At 32.0% G+C, this 14,132-nt stretch overlaps 2 protein-coding genes across 2 annotated transcripts; one reads left to right on the top strand and one right to left on the bottom strand.

The window, feature by feature from the left end:
• Positions 1 to 2,934: 2,934 nt before the first annotated feature.
• LOC113393409 (probable rRNA-processing protein EBP2 homolog) lies at positions 2,935 to 5,120 on the top strand. The gene is made up of 5 exons (XM_026630280.2): positions 2,935 to 3,124; positions 3,213 to 3,433; positions 3,663 to 3,821; positions 4,320 to 4,467; positions 4,712 to 5,120. Exons 1-5 carry the CDS (start codon positions 3,071 to 3,073, stop codon positions 5,072 to 5,074), a joined length of 945 nt encoding a protein of 314 aa, XP_026486065.2. The 5' UTR covers positions 2,935 to 3,070; the 3' UTR covers positions 5,075 to 5,120.
• Positions 5,121 to 5,900: 780 nt separating this feature from the next.
• On the bottom strand, positions 5,901 to 10,870 carry LOC113393269 (signal recognition particle subunit SRP72). Its single transcript, XM_026630063.2, has 13 exons — positions 10,715 to 10,870; positions 10,279 to 10,513; positions 10,047 to 10,191; positions 9,741 to 9,931; positions 9,412 to 9,549; positions 9,155 to 9,287; positions 8,762 to 8,935; positions 8,493 to 8,654; positions 7,873 to 8,085; positions 7,159 to 7,256; positions 6,762 to 6,863; positions 6,409 to 6,513; positions 5,901 to 6,064 (listed from the first exon to the last, which is right to left on the bottom strand). The coding sequence occupies exons 1-13, from the start codon at positions 10,845 to 10,847 to the stop codon at positions 5,929 to 5,931; spliced, it is 1,965 nt and encodes a 654-aa protein (XP_026485848.2). The 5' UTR covers positions 10,848 to 10,870; the 3' UTR covers positions 5,901 to 5,928.
• Positions 10,871 to 14,132: the final 3,262 nt, after the last annotated feature.

Below are 14,132 nucleotides of genomic sequence, written 5' to 3'. Positions count from 1 at the left end.
CAGAAATAACAAAAAATAAAGTTATATGAATACAAAGTAAAAAATATCTGTCCCTTTTAAAAATATTTAAAATACACTTTGTACAAGTAATCTTACTTTTTGATTAATCAAATATTAGCGAGGTAGGTTTTAATAAATAGTTGAAGTAGATTTTATACAAAACATATTGTATTAAATCAATTCCTTATGTTTTTTGCAATAGTTTTATAATTCAGTTTTAATAATATTACACTAGTAAGTTTTCCTCTTATATGTTCGATAGAGTAATTTGAAATGAATTTGTATTGACAGATCATGTATGTTTTTATTTTAATAACTTATATATTATGAAGTTTTTGTATTCGTTTCGTACCTCGGACTAATCATAGACGGCACCCGAGGCGCGCGTCTACAACACTTTGTTTCAAAGGCCATAAGATAAGCCCACTTTACATTCTACCTTTGAGGCATCAACCTGCTTACTTCTATTACTTTAATTATTTTATTTATATAAGGAAAATGGTAAGGAAAAGTTTATCCATGCAACGCTGAGAGACTCTTACATTGGCATTGGCCAATTTAATATTATCACAGATTATAAAATATTCTCAAAAATGTGTTTGCAGTTTTTGATATAAAATTTTCCAATCATTTGATAAACATCCTACGCGGCTAAAAAATAAATGAAGACAGGCAACAATTACCTAACTTATTTTATTTTGATATAATTCGTGTCGAGAATCCCAAATAGACGGTTGTTTTGCTATTTCGGATTAATGTCGCGACGAAACGGCTGCGATCTAAAATTTTAGAAGAAAGAGCCACCAGAGTCGAGAGCACGAGAGTTTGAACCTGCGCTAGTTTCCGTTAAACTCTCCTGAAAATAAATATAATTTTCATTCGTTAATTTAGTACGTTTATGTCTATCTTCAAGAGAGCCTGAAGCTAATTATCCTATTCGGATCCTATATGGAAGATGGTTATAGTGGATGGTTCATACTGTTGTATGAAGTAGGATCTCTCAGTCTGCCTCAATTTTAATATAAGTCAATCGAGGCCGAAAATAATGTTTATAGGATTGGGTCCTAGCTAGTACATTATAGCAAATATCGTGTCTAGCCTGCCACCCTTATGGCCCCCTCGAATTCGACGACATCCAGTGCGATTCTCCCTTGACACTTCCCCCCCCCCGCGTTAGTTCCTTCTAGTTTATAAAATACATATTAGTGCGTCGCGGTAATTTAAAGAAAAACTGCACTCCTGCGTTCGTGGAGTGAAACGTTTTGTTTACTAAAATTTCCCTTTATGTTTTGTTCAATTCCGTGTTTATTATTATTTGTACTGAATACATGTATATTTGAGTAATTAAAGTATTTAATTGCAATAACATACTATTAATTATCAAAGCTATTATGCTACAAAAAAAATATGTGCGCAAGACTGTGGTAATGTGTGATATGTAAATTATTTATAAATTAATTAAAGAAAATATTATTAAATGATATACTTTATTGTACACAATAAACATATAAATCAAAAAATCTTAGGACTACAAAAAATATTGATGATGATTGATTGATTGTTTAACGGGTGGATGTGAAGCTACTGGGAGTACATAGCCTATCGAACATTTTACAACTAATCTTAGGAAAAATGGAAAAATATATGATCTTAGTTGTCTTAAAGTATTGTTGAGCGCACATTTAAGATTATCACTCTCTTTGTTTTTTTATACCGATAAAAAAAAACAAATCTTTAATATAATATAGGATAACTCATTTGTCTATAACCGGCTGCCACAGTATACTGCCGTACTGGACGAAAACAATATCAATAAACGGATTTTGATTTTGGATGTTCTTTTTGTAACTAAATAAATATCTGATAAGAATTCATAAAATAACGAAATTTATCAAAAATAAGGTTTTGTTGTCATTGAAAATTAAAAATAATTTTATAAAATTGCAACTTTTCAAAATGTTTGAGGAAATCTGCTTTGGTCTACAGTCATTATCAGATGCAATTAAGGGAATCTATATATGTAGGGACTCGTTAGCAGTTTTTCAATATTGACGATATATTGTTATTTTATTTCATACAATCATCCAAATCGATCAAAAATTAAATTCTATACTTGTACATAATATCAAAATATTTAATAAAATATGAAATAATTATATACTTAGGCAATATGTGGTGAATAGGTAAATATTTTAAGCGATCATTATTTTTTTATAATATTTTTATATTATGTTAATAACTATTCATAACAACTTTGAGAAATTGATATTTGTGATACATTAATTTTATTATAATAAATTTATCAACAATATTTCGTTAAACTACATTAAGTATATCGGGTGTTATATTATATGTCAGAAATTTCTTTAAAAATAGATACAGCAATTTAATTGCTTAGTGTAAAAGTCTACTTTATATTTAATTCATTGAAAATATTTATAAGAAGATTGCTATATTTTTGTCTTTTAAAATTTTAATTTAATTTGTATGTAACCTTCTCTAAGTAATTATGTCGTACTCTAAATTTTAAAATTAGAGAACGCAGAAATATATACCTATTTCCTAAATATATAAAACTATTTTTAACGTTGATGACTTTATTTTATATAAATTATATAGTAGACTCATAAAAAATAAAAGGCCGGTGGAGCGCACGAAACATTAAAGTCAAGCAACAAAAGAATAAAATAAATAATATGGCAAAAGATAAAATTATTTTTTGCCATAGTATTTACTCTTAAGTAAAGTAATGTCTTTCACAGGATTATAGCGTTTTTCCTTTAACAAAACAAAATTCTATTGAAACCTTAACAAAATAGTGTTTTGTGGCACTACGTTAAACAAACTGTAGTGGTATGTAATCTGTGGTAGTGAATGTATTCTGTGTTGTATTATTGCATCTGTATTACTATATGCTTTCATGTCAATTTGTCATTGTCATTCGCACGTTGTCAAAGCGCTCTTAACCACTAACCACTTCGTTTGTCACTAATTATAGAGGTTATGTTATTTCTTGTGTTATTGTTATAGAATCTAAAGTTATTATAATTATTGCAATAGAATCATAAAAATGAGTGATTTTGTACTAAACGATAGTGACACTGAAGTGGATTCCGATGAAGAGGTAATATTATAGTTATGAAACACGTTAGTGAGTTAATTTTCTTAGTTTTTGGTACATGTGTTTCATGATCCGTGTTTATTTTCAACAGCTTCAAGAGGCTTTTGCCAAAGGCTTCCTTAAGCCGGGTCTCAATGAGGAAATTGAGAAAATTGAAAAGAAATTTATGAATAATGTAGCAGATTTAAAAGCAAAGTTAAAAGAATTTGAATTAAAACTACCATGGGTGGAAACATTGGATTTAGTGACGACGGTAGCTCCTATGGCACCCGACGTAGCTTTACAGATGCAACAAACGGCACTTAGGAGAAAGTGAGTATTAATAAACATAAATTCTCGACATAATTGTTAAAGATCAAAAAAAGGCAACACATATCTGCATTTATAATCTTACTCTAATTCAATAAATGTAGTTGTATTTTGATTAAAACATGATACATTATGTGCAGTGAAAGAAATTCGGTAGTGATTCAATACAATAAATATATTACAACTTATATATATGTATATTTTTTTTTAAATTCTACATATATTTTATTAGGAACATAGCAGAAAATACTAAAGGAAAACTAGCATATGACCCAACTCAAGACCCTGTTTTGAATGAATTTAAAAGAGAGAATCTTATTCATCGTCAAGCACAAGCGGCAGCAATTGATGGAATCAAACGACTCAAAGAACTAAATATACCAACAAAGAGGTAAATCCAAATATTAGATTTAAGTCCCAGATAGATTATATTCGATCATAAAGAATAGGTATCTTTGGGTATTATAATAATATGTGGGATGTACTTGGTGGTAGGGCCATGTGCAAGCCTGCTTAGGTAGGTATCACTGATTCATCAGATATCCTACTGTAAAACAGCAATATTTCATATTGTTCTGTTCCTGTTTGAAGGGTGAATTAGTCAGTGTATCTTTATGCACAAGAGACATATCATCAGGGACCATTGGTGATGTAAGGAATGGTTAATATTTCTACAGAGCTATTTATGTGTGTTTATGTAAAATTGCAAATTTTTTAATAATTGAATAAATCTATCTCATCAGCTATTCTCAGTATTATCATTGGATTTTAAGAAAAGTTTTAATTAGGTCTGATTATTATTTTTTTAATATTAAATATCTTAATAATAGTATCATTTGATTGCAACACTTTGTAATTAGAGATTCATAATAATGATATCTGTTCACAGACCCGATGACTATTTTGCTGAAATGGCGAAATCAGATGATCACATGCAAAAGGTTCGCAAGAATTTGATGTCAAAACAGGCAGCCCAAGCTCGCACAGAAAAGGTGCGCCAGTTGAGAGAACAAAAGAAAATTGGCAAGAGAGTTCAGGTATTTACATAATTATGTTCTTGTAAAGTGAATTCTATTTATTAAAAAGTTATATTTTGTGTACTGATAAGTTAGATAGCCTCAGTATTGATTAAAGAAAATAAATGTATAATTTGGATTAATGCAGATGTTTTTTTAATTCATAAATCTTAGTTAATTTGCTATTAAAATTGCCTGAGGAATAATGTTATGTAATGTTATCTTTAAACTTTACTTAGTTGTAATATCTATGATTATATTACAGATTGACACAAAATTAAAACAAATAGCAGACAAAAAACAAATGCTAGAGCAACTCAAGAGAGTCAGAAAAGGTAAATCATCAGATTTGGACTTTTTAGAGGACAATAAAGGTAAAAACATGAGTAGAGGTAATCCCAAAAATAATGTAAACAAGAAGCGAGCAATGAAAGATAAAAAGTTTGGCTATGGAGGCAAAAAGAAGGGATCAAAACTAAATACTAGAGAATCTACAAATCAAATGGAAGGTTTCAACAGCTCAGCCAAGAAGAAACCTTTCAATCCGAAATCTAAATCTTTTAAGCCCAATAACAAAAAGAAGAATCAAAGGCCTGGAAAATCTAAGAGGAATAATGCTAAACGATAGTCCTAACATTACCATTTAAAAATAAACACATAATGATTTTATTCAGTGCATTTTTTCATTTACAATTTCATTAGTAGTTAACTGCCTCATTATTTTGCCTGGTTTTTATGTCAAGAAATTTGCAGTAAGCTCTAGAATGCAAAAATCAGTGTGAGTTTTTTAACTCCATTTAATTGTGCGTAACTATTGATCTTTGATATTGGTTAGCAAGATTTGAATATTATTTAATTCAATTATGATAGCTGTTAATAAATGTACACTTTAATTAATATAATTTAATTTTTTTTTGTAAATAATCTAAATTTGATTATTGTTACTTTTCACCTAGCTTGATAGGCTAGACTTGTATGTTTATTGGTGTGATTTTTTCATCAAAATAATTGCGGCAGCTTTATGTAACAGATAGGGTGTCAGTTTATTTAATGTCTTCAACTGCCTGCTCCACTACACCAGCTCCGCTTGTGGGGGAATTCGGCACCGGATAATGAAGTACCACAAACCGACGACGTTACGAACAAGTTATGAACACGTGCATCTTAAGCGATGATTTCCGGGTCAAATTCAGGCAAGCTTTACTGAGTTTTCACATGTGTAGTAGGAAAAGATTGTCAGAAAACCTGCAGTGTCTAACTTCAATGAACTTCTGTCCCATGTGTATCAACCTGGATTGTAGCGGCGTGGTGAAATAAGCTCCAAACCTACTTGAAGGGAGAGGCCTGAGCCCAGCAGTGGGACATTTACAGGATCTTAATTCCAAAAACTTGTTGTATAACAAGTACTTTGTTGTGAATGAAATGGTATGTAAGGTTGTATTATTAAAAGTCAATTATTTCAACTCAATGGTTTATATTCATCTACCACTTTCCCTTTGCCTTGCCCTTTTTCTTCTGCTGCTGCTTACGCTGCCACGCGCTTTCAGCTGACTTAACCTCCACACGAGGACTCTTGGCTGTAGTGGCCGCTGCACTCGGAGTTTGTTTACTCATGTCACTATGGAGTAAAAATATTATTTTTTGTATTTTCATATACAATCATTAATGGTAAATTGTCAAGGCCAGGCAGGAATTCCTATTCATCCCAATGGTAAGTACCAAAATGTTCGTTTTTACGATTTTTAAATTTGTTGTGTAAAAAGCAGTAAACTCGATACTACGTCTAAACTCTCTTCTACCGTGTCCTTATTGCCTCTCACAAAGAGAGCGAGACATAGACATAGACAATAGTGTTTATACACACTTGCATTATAATAATATCCCCTGCGATGCAAATAGAATGATTATCATAATAATCAAATATTAAGCTTGTTTAGTTGCAAATATACAGAAAATACTTACTACTGATCAACAGCATTGGTAGTCATTCCCTGACTGCCCTTGATGACGTCACGGCGGATACCACGTCTCTTGCGGTAGGCTGTGCGCTCGTACTTAGGAAGCCATCTAAAGGATAAAAAAAACCTTGAAATTTTCTATTTTTTAATTTGAGTCAACGGATATAATATTTTTTCCCATGAAAATATGTCGCAAGGGACATGTGATTCTTGGAAAGACTATTACTTCATTCCTGTTAGTAGGCAGAACTAGGACTTATATCTCGAGCTATATATCAGATTGATTCTTGTAATTAGAGTGTATTCTAATCTTGAACCGCAAAAATTTTCATCTATTATTTTTTATTTCACCATTACCTTTCTGGGTCCGGAGGCTTGGAAAGGTCTGCGTTGGGTGGCAACTTGGTCTTGCGTTTGCGTCTCGTCTTCGTCTTTTGGCCAAGTTCAGAACCAGGTGTTCTGAAAATTTTAATTTGTATGGTTTGCTCTGAAAAGATTCACTTTTGACTCGTAATGCTAATTTAAATATGTATAAGAAAACATTTAGTAAGATGTTTTGTCAATGTTCCCCCATTGGTCATGTGAGGATAATAAAGATAAACTATTGTTGATTACAGTTTTATATCTTAATATTATTTATCAAATAGTTTATATAATATGAATGTTGACAAAATATGAATAAATAGTTGTTACTCGAAAAATCAGTTTTCATAGGATATGGAACTTATTAAAAGATTTTTATTATAATGCATACCCAGGAGATTGTTCTTGTTTGCTCTGCACTGTCTTTTTAACGACCTTTGCTCCCATCATCCATTTCGACGATTCCAACGCATCCACATCAATTTTTCCCTAAAAAAAGCATTTTTTTTTATTTTCAATAAAAGTATTGTATTCATGAGTAATAACTAGTACCACATGTGGTCAAAATTATCTCATATTTTTTGTATTCATCTTTGGCACAATACCTTTTGAATTATATATGTTTCATTCCTGTTATTTTCTATTACTTGTGAGATGATACAGTTACATATATTTCACACCTGTTATATAATAGGACACAAATGATCTATTCTGCCTGCCTATGTCCATCTCTAAGATGACGGTGATGATAAAAAATTTAACAGCATCGTCATCAAATTAAAGTTTTGTCCTCCTTTGTTTGTTTGGCTCAGATTTATAGGTACATAATAGACTTTTATGGCCTTCCTAATGCAACCAATTAAAGAAAATATTTTACTGGTGATTTGTTGTATCATTGACATTTGGTTTAGTACTTGTACTAGCCTTGTCTGTATTGATGGGTGTATTTAACAAAAGAAAAACTCTTAATCGGCTTATTTAATAAACCTTAACCCCACTTAACCCAGTTGAGATGGAGTATCTAGTAAGAGCATGACCATACAATGTACATATAACTATAACTATACCAGCTAGAACGTAAATAATATTGATTAGATATAATCACCTCGAGCTGCGAGATAGGCGGCAGCCCAGCGGCGAGCTCCCTAGCGCGGGGCGAGTGCGCACCGAGCGCCTTGACGAGGCGGGCGAGGCTGCGGCGGTCGTGCGGCGCGGCGCGGGCCAGCGCCTCGTGCGCGCGCGTCGCCTCCGCCCCACGCCCAGCGCGCGCGTGCGCCTCGGCCGCCGCGCGCCACACGCTGCGCAGCGACGCCTGATTCTGTACAAGACGAAAAATAACTCTTTACTTTCTCATGTTCTGTGCTTAACTGAAACTAACATCCTGAAATTAAGTGCTCATATTACAAAATGGATATAAGTAACCTTCTTCATTATAATGCAACTAAATTAAAAAAAAACACCTAGAAATAAATGAGATGAAACAGATGGCGATTCTGTAGCTATGAGTATTATCGGAAAATACAAAACATGATTTCAGGAAAACTTATCACTGATTAAAAAAAAAAGTTCGTTTACAAGCTGTGGCATGAATTATTGCACCAATTAAAAGTACCGTTAATAACGATATCATTCTGAAAATTAAAGTTAAATGCATTATAATTAACCAAATATAAATACATTATATACTTGTACCATTTCAGCAGTCAAATAATTAAAATATCTCACATCAATATCATCCTTATAATGTTCATAGACATCGGAGAAAAGTTTGGATGCTTTTTCATATTCATTGTCAGCGGTCAGTAAAGTACAGAGTAGACCAATGATACCAGGTCTGTATTTGTATTCACTCTCTTCCAGCAACTTGACTACTGCTTTGCGATCACCCTGTAAGATATAAAAAATATTTTAAACCATAATATCAGTCAGAGAATAACATTAGATTTTTTTTGGTGTGCAAAATTTTTGGGTGAGTCTTAAGTTAATGCTATTACCTGAGCCAATAGAACTTGAGCAGCAGCTAGAGTAAGGTCTTGCTTAAGCAGCAATGCCACAGCCTGGGAACGCTTGCCATCTTTCACAAGGGATGAAGCCTCAACCAATGCTGCTTTCTTATCCTGGTTAAACTCTCGGCTCAGTTTCACGCAGCACTGTTTGCAAAAGTCGGGCTGAAATATATTATTAAAAAGTTTTCAAGAAGTAGTACAGTATTAAACTATTTTAATGTATTTAAGTTAATTAATGTAGTTAAGTAATTTAATTATGTATTTTAAACTAGAATAAGAATTATAGTTATAAAACTATCTGATAAAAACTTATTTAAAAATAAATATAAAAATAAATAATTATATTATTATAAAAATATTATTAGAAGTATATAATAATACCTGATTCGAATATATAGCAAGTACAGCTTGATTGTATGCAATAATGGCTCGCTGCCTTGAGTTGAGTTTGTGCTCTAGTCCATCTTGAGTAGCAGCCTTCATACGTTTTCGGGAATCAAACACATTGGTATCTCTGAACATACATTAGAAAATTATAAATTAGTAACTATACCTTACATTACATACATAGCAATCTTCGGGTCAGTTTCACAGGCTCTAACCACTTGTCATATGCTTCATATAAAAGATGACTATACCTATTGATAACTACAAGGTTGTTGCTTGCAATAGCAATCAGTGCTTGGTCAGATGGTCTATCCTTTAGGACATTGTGGTAGAGTATCCCTGCTTCCTTCTCTTTGCCCATCTGCTGTTGACAATACCCCTGCTGTACTCTAGAAGAATAAAATTGTTAATTATAATAAAGCTCATTATAATATAACAAAAATAAAAAACTTTACATTTTAATATTTTTATGTAATACAAAACTAGTACTTTCAAAATTGAGAGTAAGTTATAGAATACATAATAAGAGTTTGAAAACTATAAGATATTTATATTATAATATTGGTGTTGGTAGAGAGACCTGATAATTGCAGCTTCTTCCTTAGCTTCTTCTTCAGTGCCTCCATCTTCAATCACACTCTCCGAGCATGCCTGCTCAGCTTTCTTAAGCACTGGCAATGCCTCATTATATTTTCCTCTCATTGCGAGTGTTGTTCCAGCATTATAGGATAGTTCATAGGTATTCTCTTCAAATGTTGGTAAATCTGCCGACTGTTGAATAAATAAATTAATTATAGACCATTTTTAATAGAAATTTATATTGTTATTCAATGTTTAAAGTCTCAGTTTTTGTGTTTAAATTATTATGCATATATTCTATGCTTACTGGGTTTAGAGCAGCTAAGTTGGCAACAACAGCAGACATGTTGGCTTTTCTTTCATCTTCATAGTCATCAGTTGTATTCTTAACAATATCACGGTAAAGATTGTAGCAATCCTGATATTGTTCCAGGCGATATAAAATTTGAGCCCTTAAATGTGAAAATTCCATTAATTAAAATATCCCTTTTGGTACTAATCACATTGTCTGGCTGTTATAATGACAACATAAAATTTACCTGAGTTCTTTTAAAGCTGGTGTTAATTCTGTTGCACTATCCACAGTCTCTAAAGCTTCCTTGGAGCTGTTCAGTCTGTACTGACTGTATGCCTTTTCGAAATGCAAATCGGCCGCTAATGCAGCATTCTTAGAATTGGAGAGCACAGACAGTGCTTCCTTGAAATTATGGAGCTGAATGAAACATATCACTTTGCAGTGAAATGCTTTTTGCTCATTTGGCGCAATCTGCAGGACTTTTATTTAAAAACGAATTATTAATTATTTTGTGGGTAAAATTTAATGTAACAATTATGAATTTAATTTATTTTACGAAAATATTTCTTATCTGGTACAATTATTTCATAAAATCTGTTATTAGTACATACATCAATATAGTGCGATTACAATTTTTCTAACTTTTTATGAATGAATTTATATTTATTAGTTTTGCTTACCTTTGCCTGCGGCTTTTAACGCTCTTTCATACTCTCCACTTTGGCAAAATTTATTTAATTCTACATAAGCCTGAACAAGGTTATTTTCCTTGTTGGCTGACATTTTTTGACAACTTGGCACCTGATTTGTCATTTCCTTTATTTATAGACGTAGTATCCATGTTGTACCTGAATATTTGTATTGAAAATATATTATTTTGATAAAACAAAATCAATATTATATTAATTTGACATAATTTTATTTTAATTTTTAAAAATTGTATTTTTTTGTTAAATTGTATATTTTTTGTGCTAGATGAACCGACCTGTAGTTAACAACGTTGAAGATAGGTGGTGTAATTTAAAAGAAAAAATATTTTTCGTAAGTTTAATGATATACTAGCATTCGGTACAAAATATAATGGGATATCACAGCTCTCCTGACTTTAAAACGTTCTTCAGTTTTCTAAGATTTTTTTCAATAATCTTTTAATTAATGTAGTAATTAAGAAAGTTATAAATGTTTAAAAGTGATTAAAATATTTTCTTCTTCGATGTTACATGCTTAGTGTATTCTTATAGTTGATTAAAACAGCAATGACAACTTCAGTTTTTTCATCTTTTCACTCGCACATTACGCTCGTCTTTATTCGAAACACATCTGAAATACTAAACAGTTTGCAATGGCTTTTGGATCTGTCTGTGGTGTTTTGAAGGGCAACGTCTAGATTGGCATTTTTGTTTATTACAATTGCTTTTTTAGCCCGTATTTTATTTTTATTTATTTTAGGTAGGCAAACTGGCAAATGTGCCACTTAATGGTAAATGGTCATAACCGCCCATGGTCAATGGCGCTAATAAGATAAATATTCAGCTTTCCTTAAATCACCAATGCGCCTTTAACCTTGAGCACTAAGATGGCATATCCTTTTTGCCTGCAGAGGCATTGGCTCAATCACCTTTAAACCCGGAAAACCACAATACTAAGTAGCAAAGTTCTACCGAATGTAGTTACACCAAACTTGGCGGATAAAGCAGAATCCATAAAGGAAATTTCTTCTATAATTACAATTATAAGCACAAAATATTAGAATGAGCATATAAACCTTTATCTTTGGTTTATATACACATTTAATATTAGGACTATCTCTGCCCTTTCTATTCGCTTAAGCTTGTATTGCGCCTACTAATCCATTATACTCAGCCACATTATCAAGTAAATACTGTTTTGACATTTTACAAATTCGTTTCATTACAACTATGGGTTACGTTATCACATTTTTACCCTTTGTTTACTAAAAAAATGTACTTAGGTAAGTATTCACAATTATAGTAAGAATTTTTAGTATTTATTTATAAACATCATGGACACATTCATGTTTTTCAATCACTTATGGAATGCCTAGAAATTATTTCATTGTGGCTATAGAAAAACCTGAACACTGTCAAAACTATTTTCATTTTCCGCCTCAATTCGTCGGAGTGTTGCCAATAGCACGTCTCGTCTGGCGGACATGTCAACATGGCGTCGCTTCCGGCGGACGTGGCGCGTTGTGGAACACCACTGTACCAAATAAATAAAACAAATCCAGTATGAATTGTATGAGCTCTTATTATATTTATTGGTTGGCAATCTAAGAATTAAATGATTAATTGAATTTATGATCATTTGAAAAGCTAAATTGATACTGATAAAATATATCATGGGCTACACTTTAACATAAATATTTATAATTATTTGAGTAGAAGCCCATTATACGTTGAGAAATTCTATATACAACCCAAACTCTCGTACTAAAATTTAAAATAAAGCATGAGATCAGCGAAATATAACAGCATCAAAGTGAAAGAGCTAGTTTGAAAGAAGAATGGAACAACTATTGTGCAAGTCCACGCTTACACGGGGCCTTGTGTCGAACTCATCAAACTTGGAGCGTTACGTCGCTCGCCGTCGCGTCGAAAAATTGAAAATTCAATGCTAGGAACATGCATCGCGCTGAATCTTTATTTACTTGAAGAGTTTTTGATAAAATATAACGTCGTTTTTAAACTTGATAATTTTTCACTCGAAATAATACGATTTGAGCGACGAATCATTCAAATAGTACAAAAAGGATGCAAGTACTTAACATACTTTTATTTAAATTAGTTTAGGTGGTGAGGTTTAAGCTCCAAATCTTAAATTAATATTTTTTTGATGCAGGGAAAACTAAAATCATTGATGTAATTAAAAAATTGGGGATAGATGGTTTTTTTCTTAATTTTATATTTTATTTTCTTTATTATGTAGCAAGCAGAGTCATAGAATAAAATAAAAATAAATAATGGACAGTATTATCGCCTGTCAAAGAAAACTTTAATCGCATTACATTTCAAAGTTACTAGGAAGCTAGGAACTTTCACGGGCGGGTGGACACGTTGCGTTGCAATATTGCTTTTACGCGTCGAAAAACTTTCATAGTAACAATTTTAAAAATAATAAAATTATAATTTTTCACATTAAATAGAGTATGAAAAAATGATTACATTTAAAATCACATTTATATTATTTAATGTGGTAAATGATACAAAAATAATGTTTGTTTCTAGAAAGCAATAACTTTAATTTAAACTTCTATAAACATGAAAAAAATCTTTTACGTATTGACAAGTTTATTTTAAATTCGAGATGAAATTAGATTAAAATAAATAACAGTCACTTCACGGATTAAATCGTTCTGAGGAGCGAGGGGAACGTATTTTATCAAGGCTCGCTGATAAATTGCGCGAAATTCAATTTAAAAGGGTAATGTTTGTGTCCCTATTACGACGTCACTCGACGCCCGCCTATAAACTCTGTCGGTCCACTGAACAATTGAAATATCGACGCCTCACATACCTTCCTCCCATAAAAATATTGGTCTAAACCCTACTATGGGTTTCCGATCACGATTCGGCATATTTGGTAATATGTTCCAATGTTCAAAGGATTTGGTAGAAATAGATGGTTTTTAATAGGAGCTGCTTTTTTGCGACTGTGTCGAGCTTTAAATTATATAATTTAAAAATATTTCTTTTGATATAATATGCAATTATGATCGGCCTCGTTGGTCTAGTAGGTAGTCTAAGTAGGGAGTATAGGGTAAGGAGATTTAACTGATATGGAAATGTATGAAATTAGAGTTCCAAAAGTAGCTAGAATGGAAATTTCAAAGTCCATTGAGAATGGCCGCGAGAGCCGAAATCGGTCGGAAGGATGATCATCTTCGTCATAGAATTTTACTACATTATTAGTAGATACTGTAAAATTGGTTACAAACATACAATATTTTTTAACCATCGAACTATGCTATACATCAGACAGTACGTAAGCTACAAGTAGGGTATCTTTTCTCCACCATAAAGTATTCGATTAGTGATCTCGCTACCGATAGGTATGTTTAAGAATTTAAGGGGTGCA

The sequence above is a fragment of the Vanessa tameamea genome, chromosome 6, assembly GCF_037043105.1.
Source record: "Vanessa tameamea isolate UH-Manoa-2023 chromosome 6, ilVanTame1 primary haplotype, whole genome shotgun sequence".
Lineage (NCBI taxonomy): Eukaryota > Metazoa > Arthropoda > Insecta > Lepidoptera > Nymphalidae > Vanessa > Vanessa tameamea.
The sequence above is the reverse complement of the archived record's forward strand: the minus strand, read 5'-3'. Positions and strand labels throughout refer to the sequence as shown.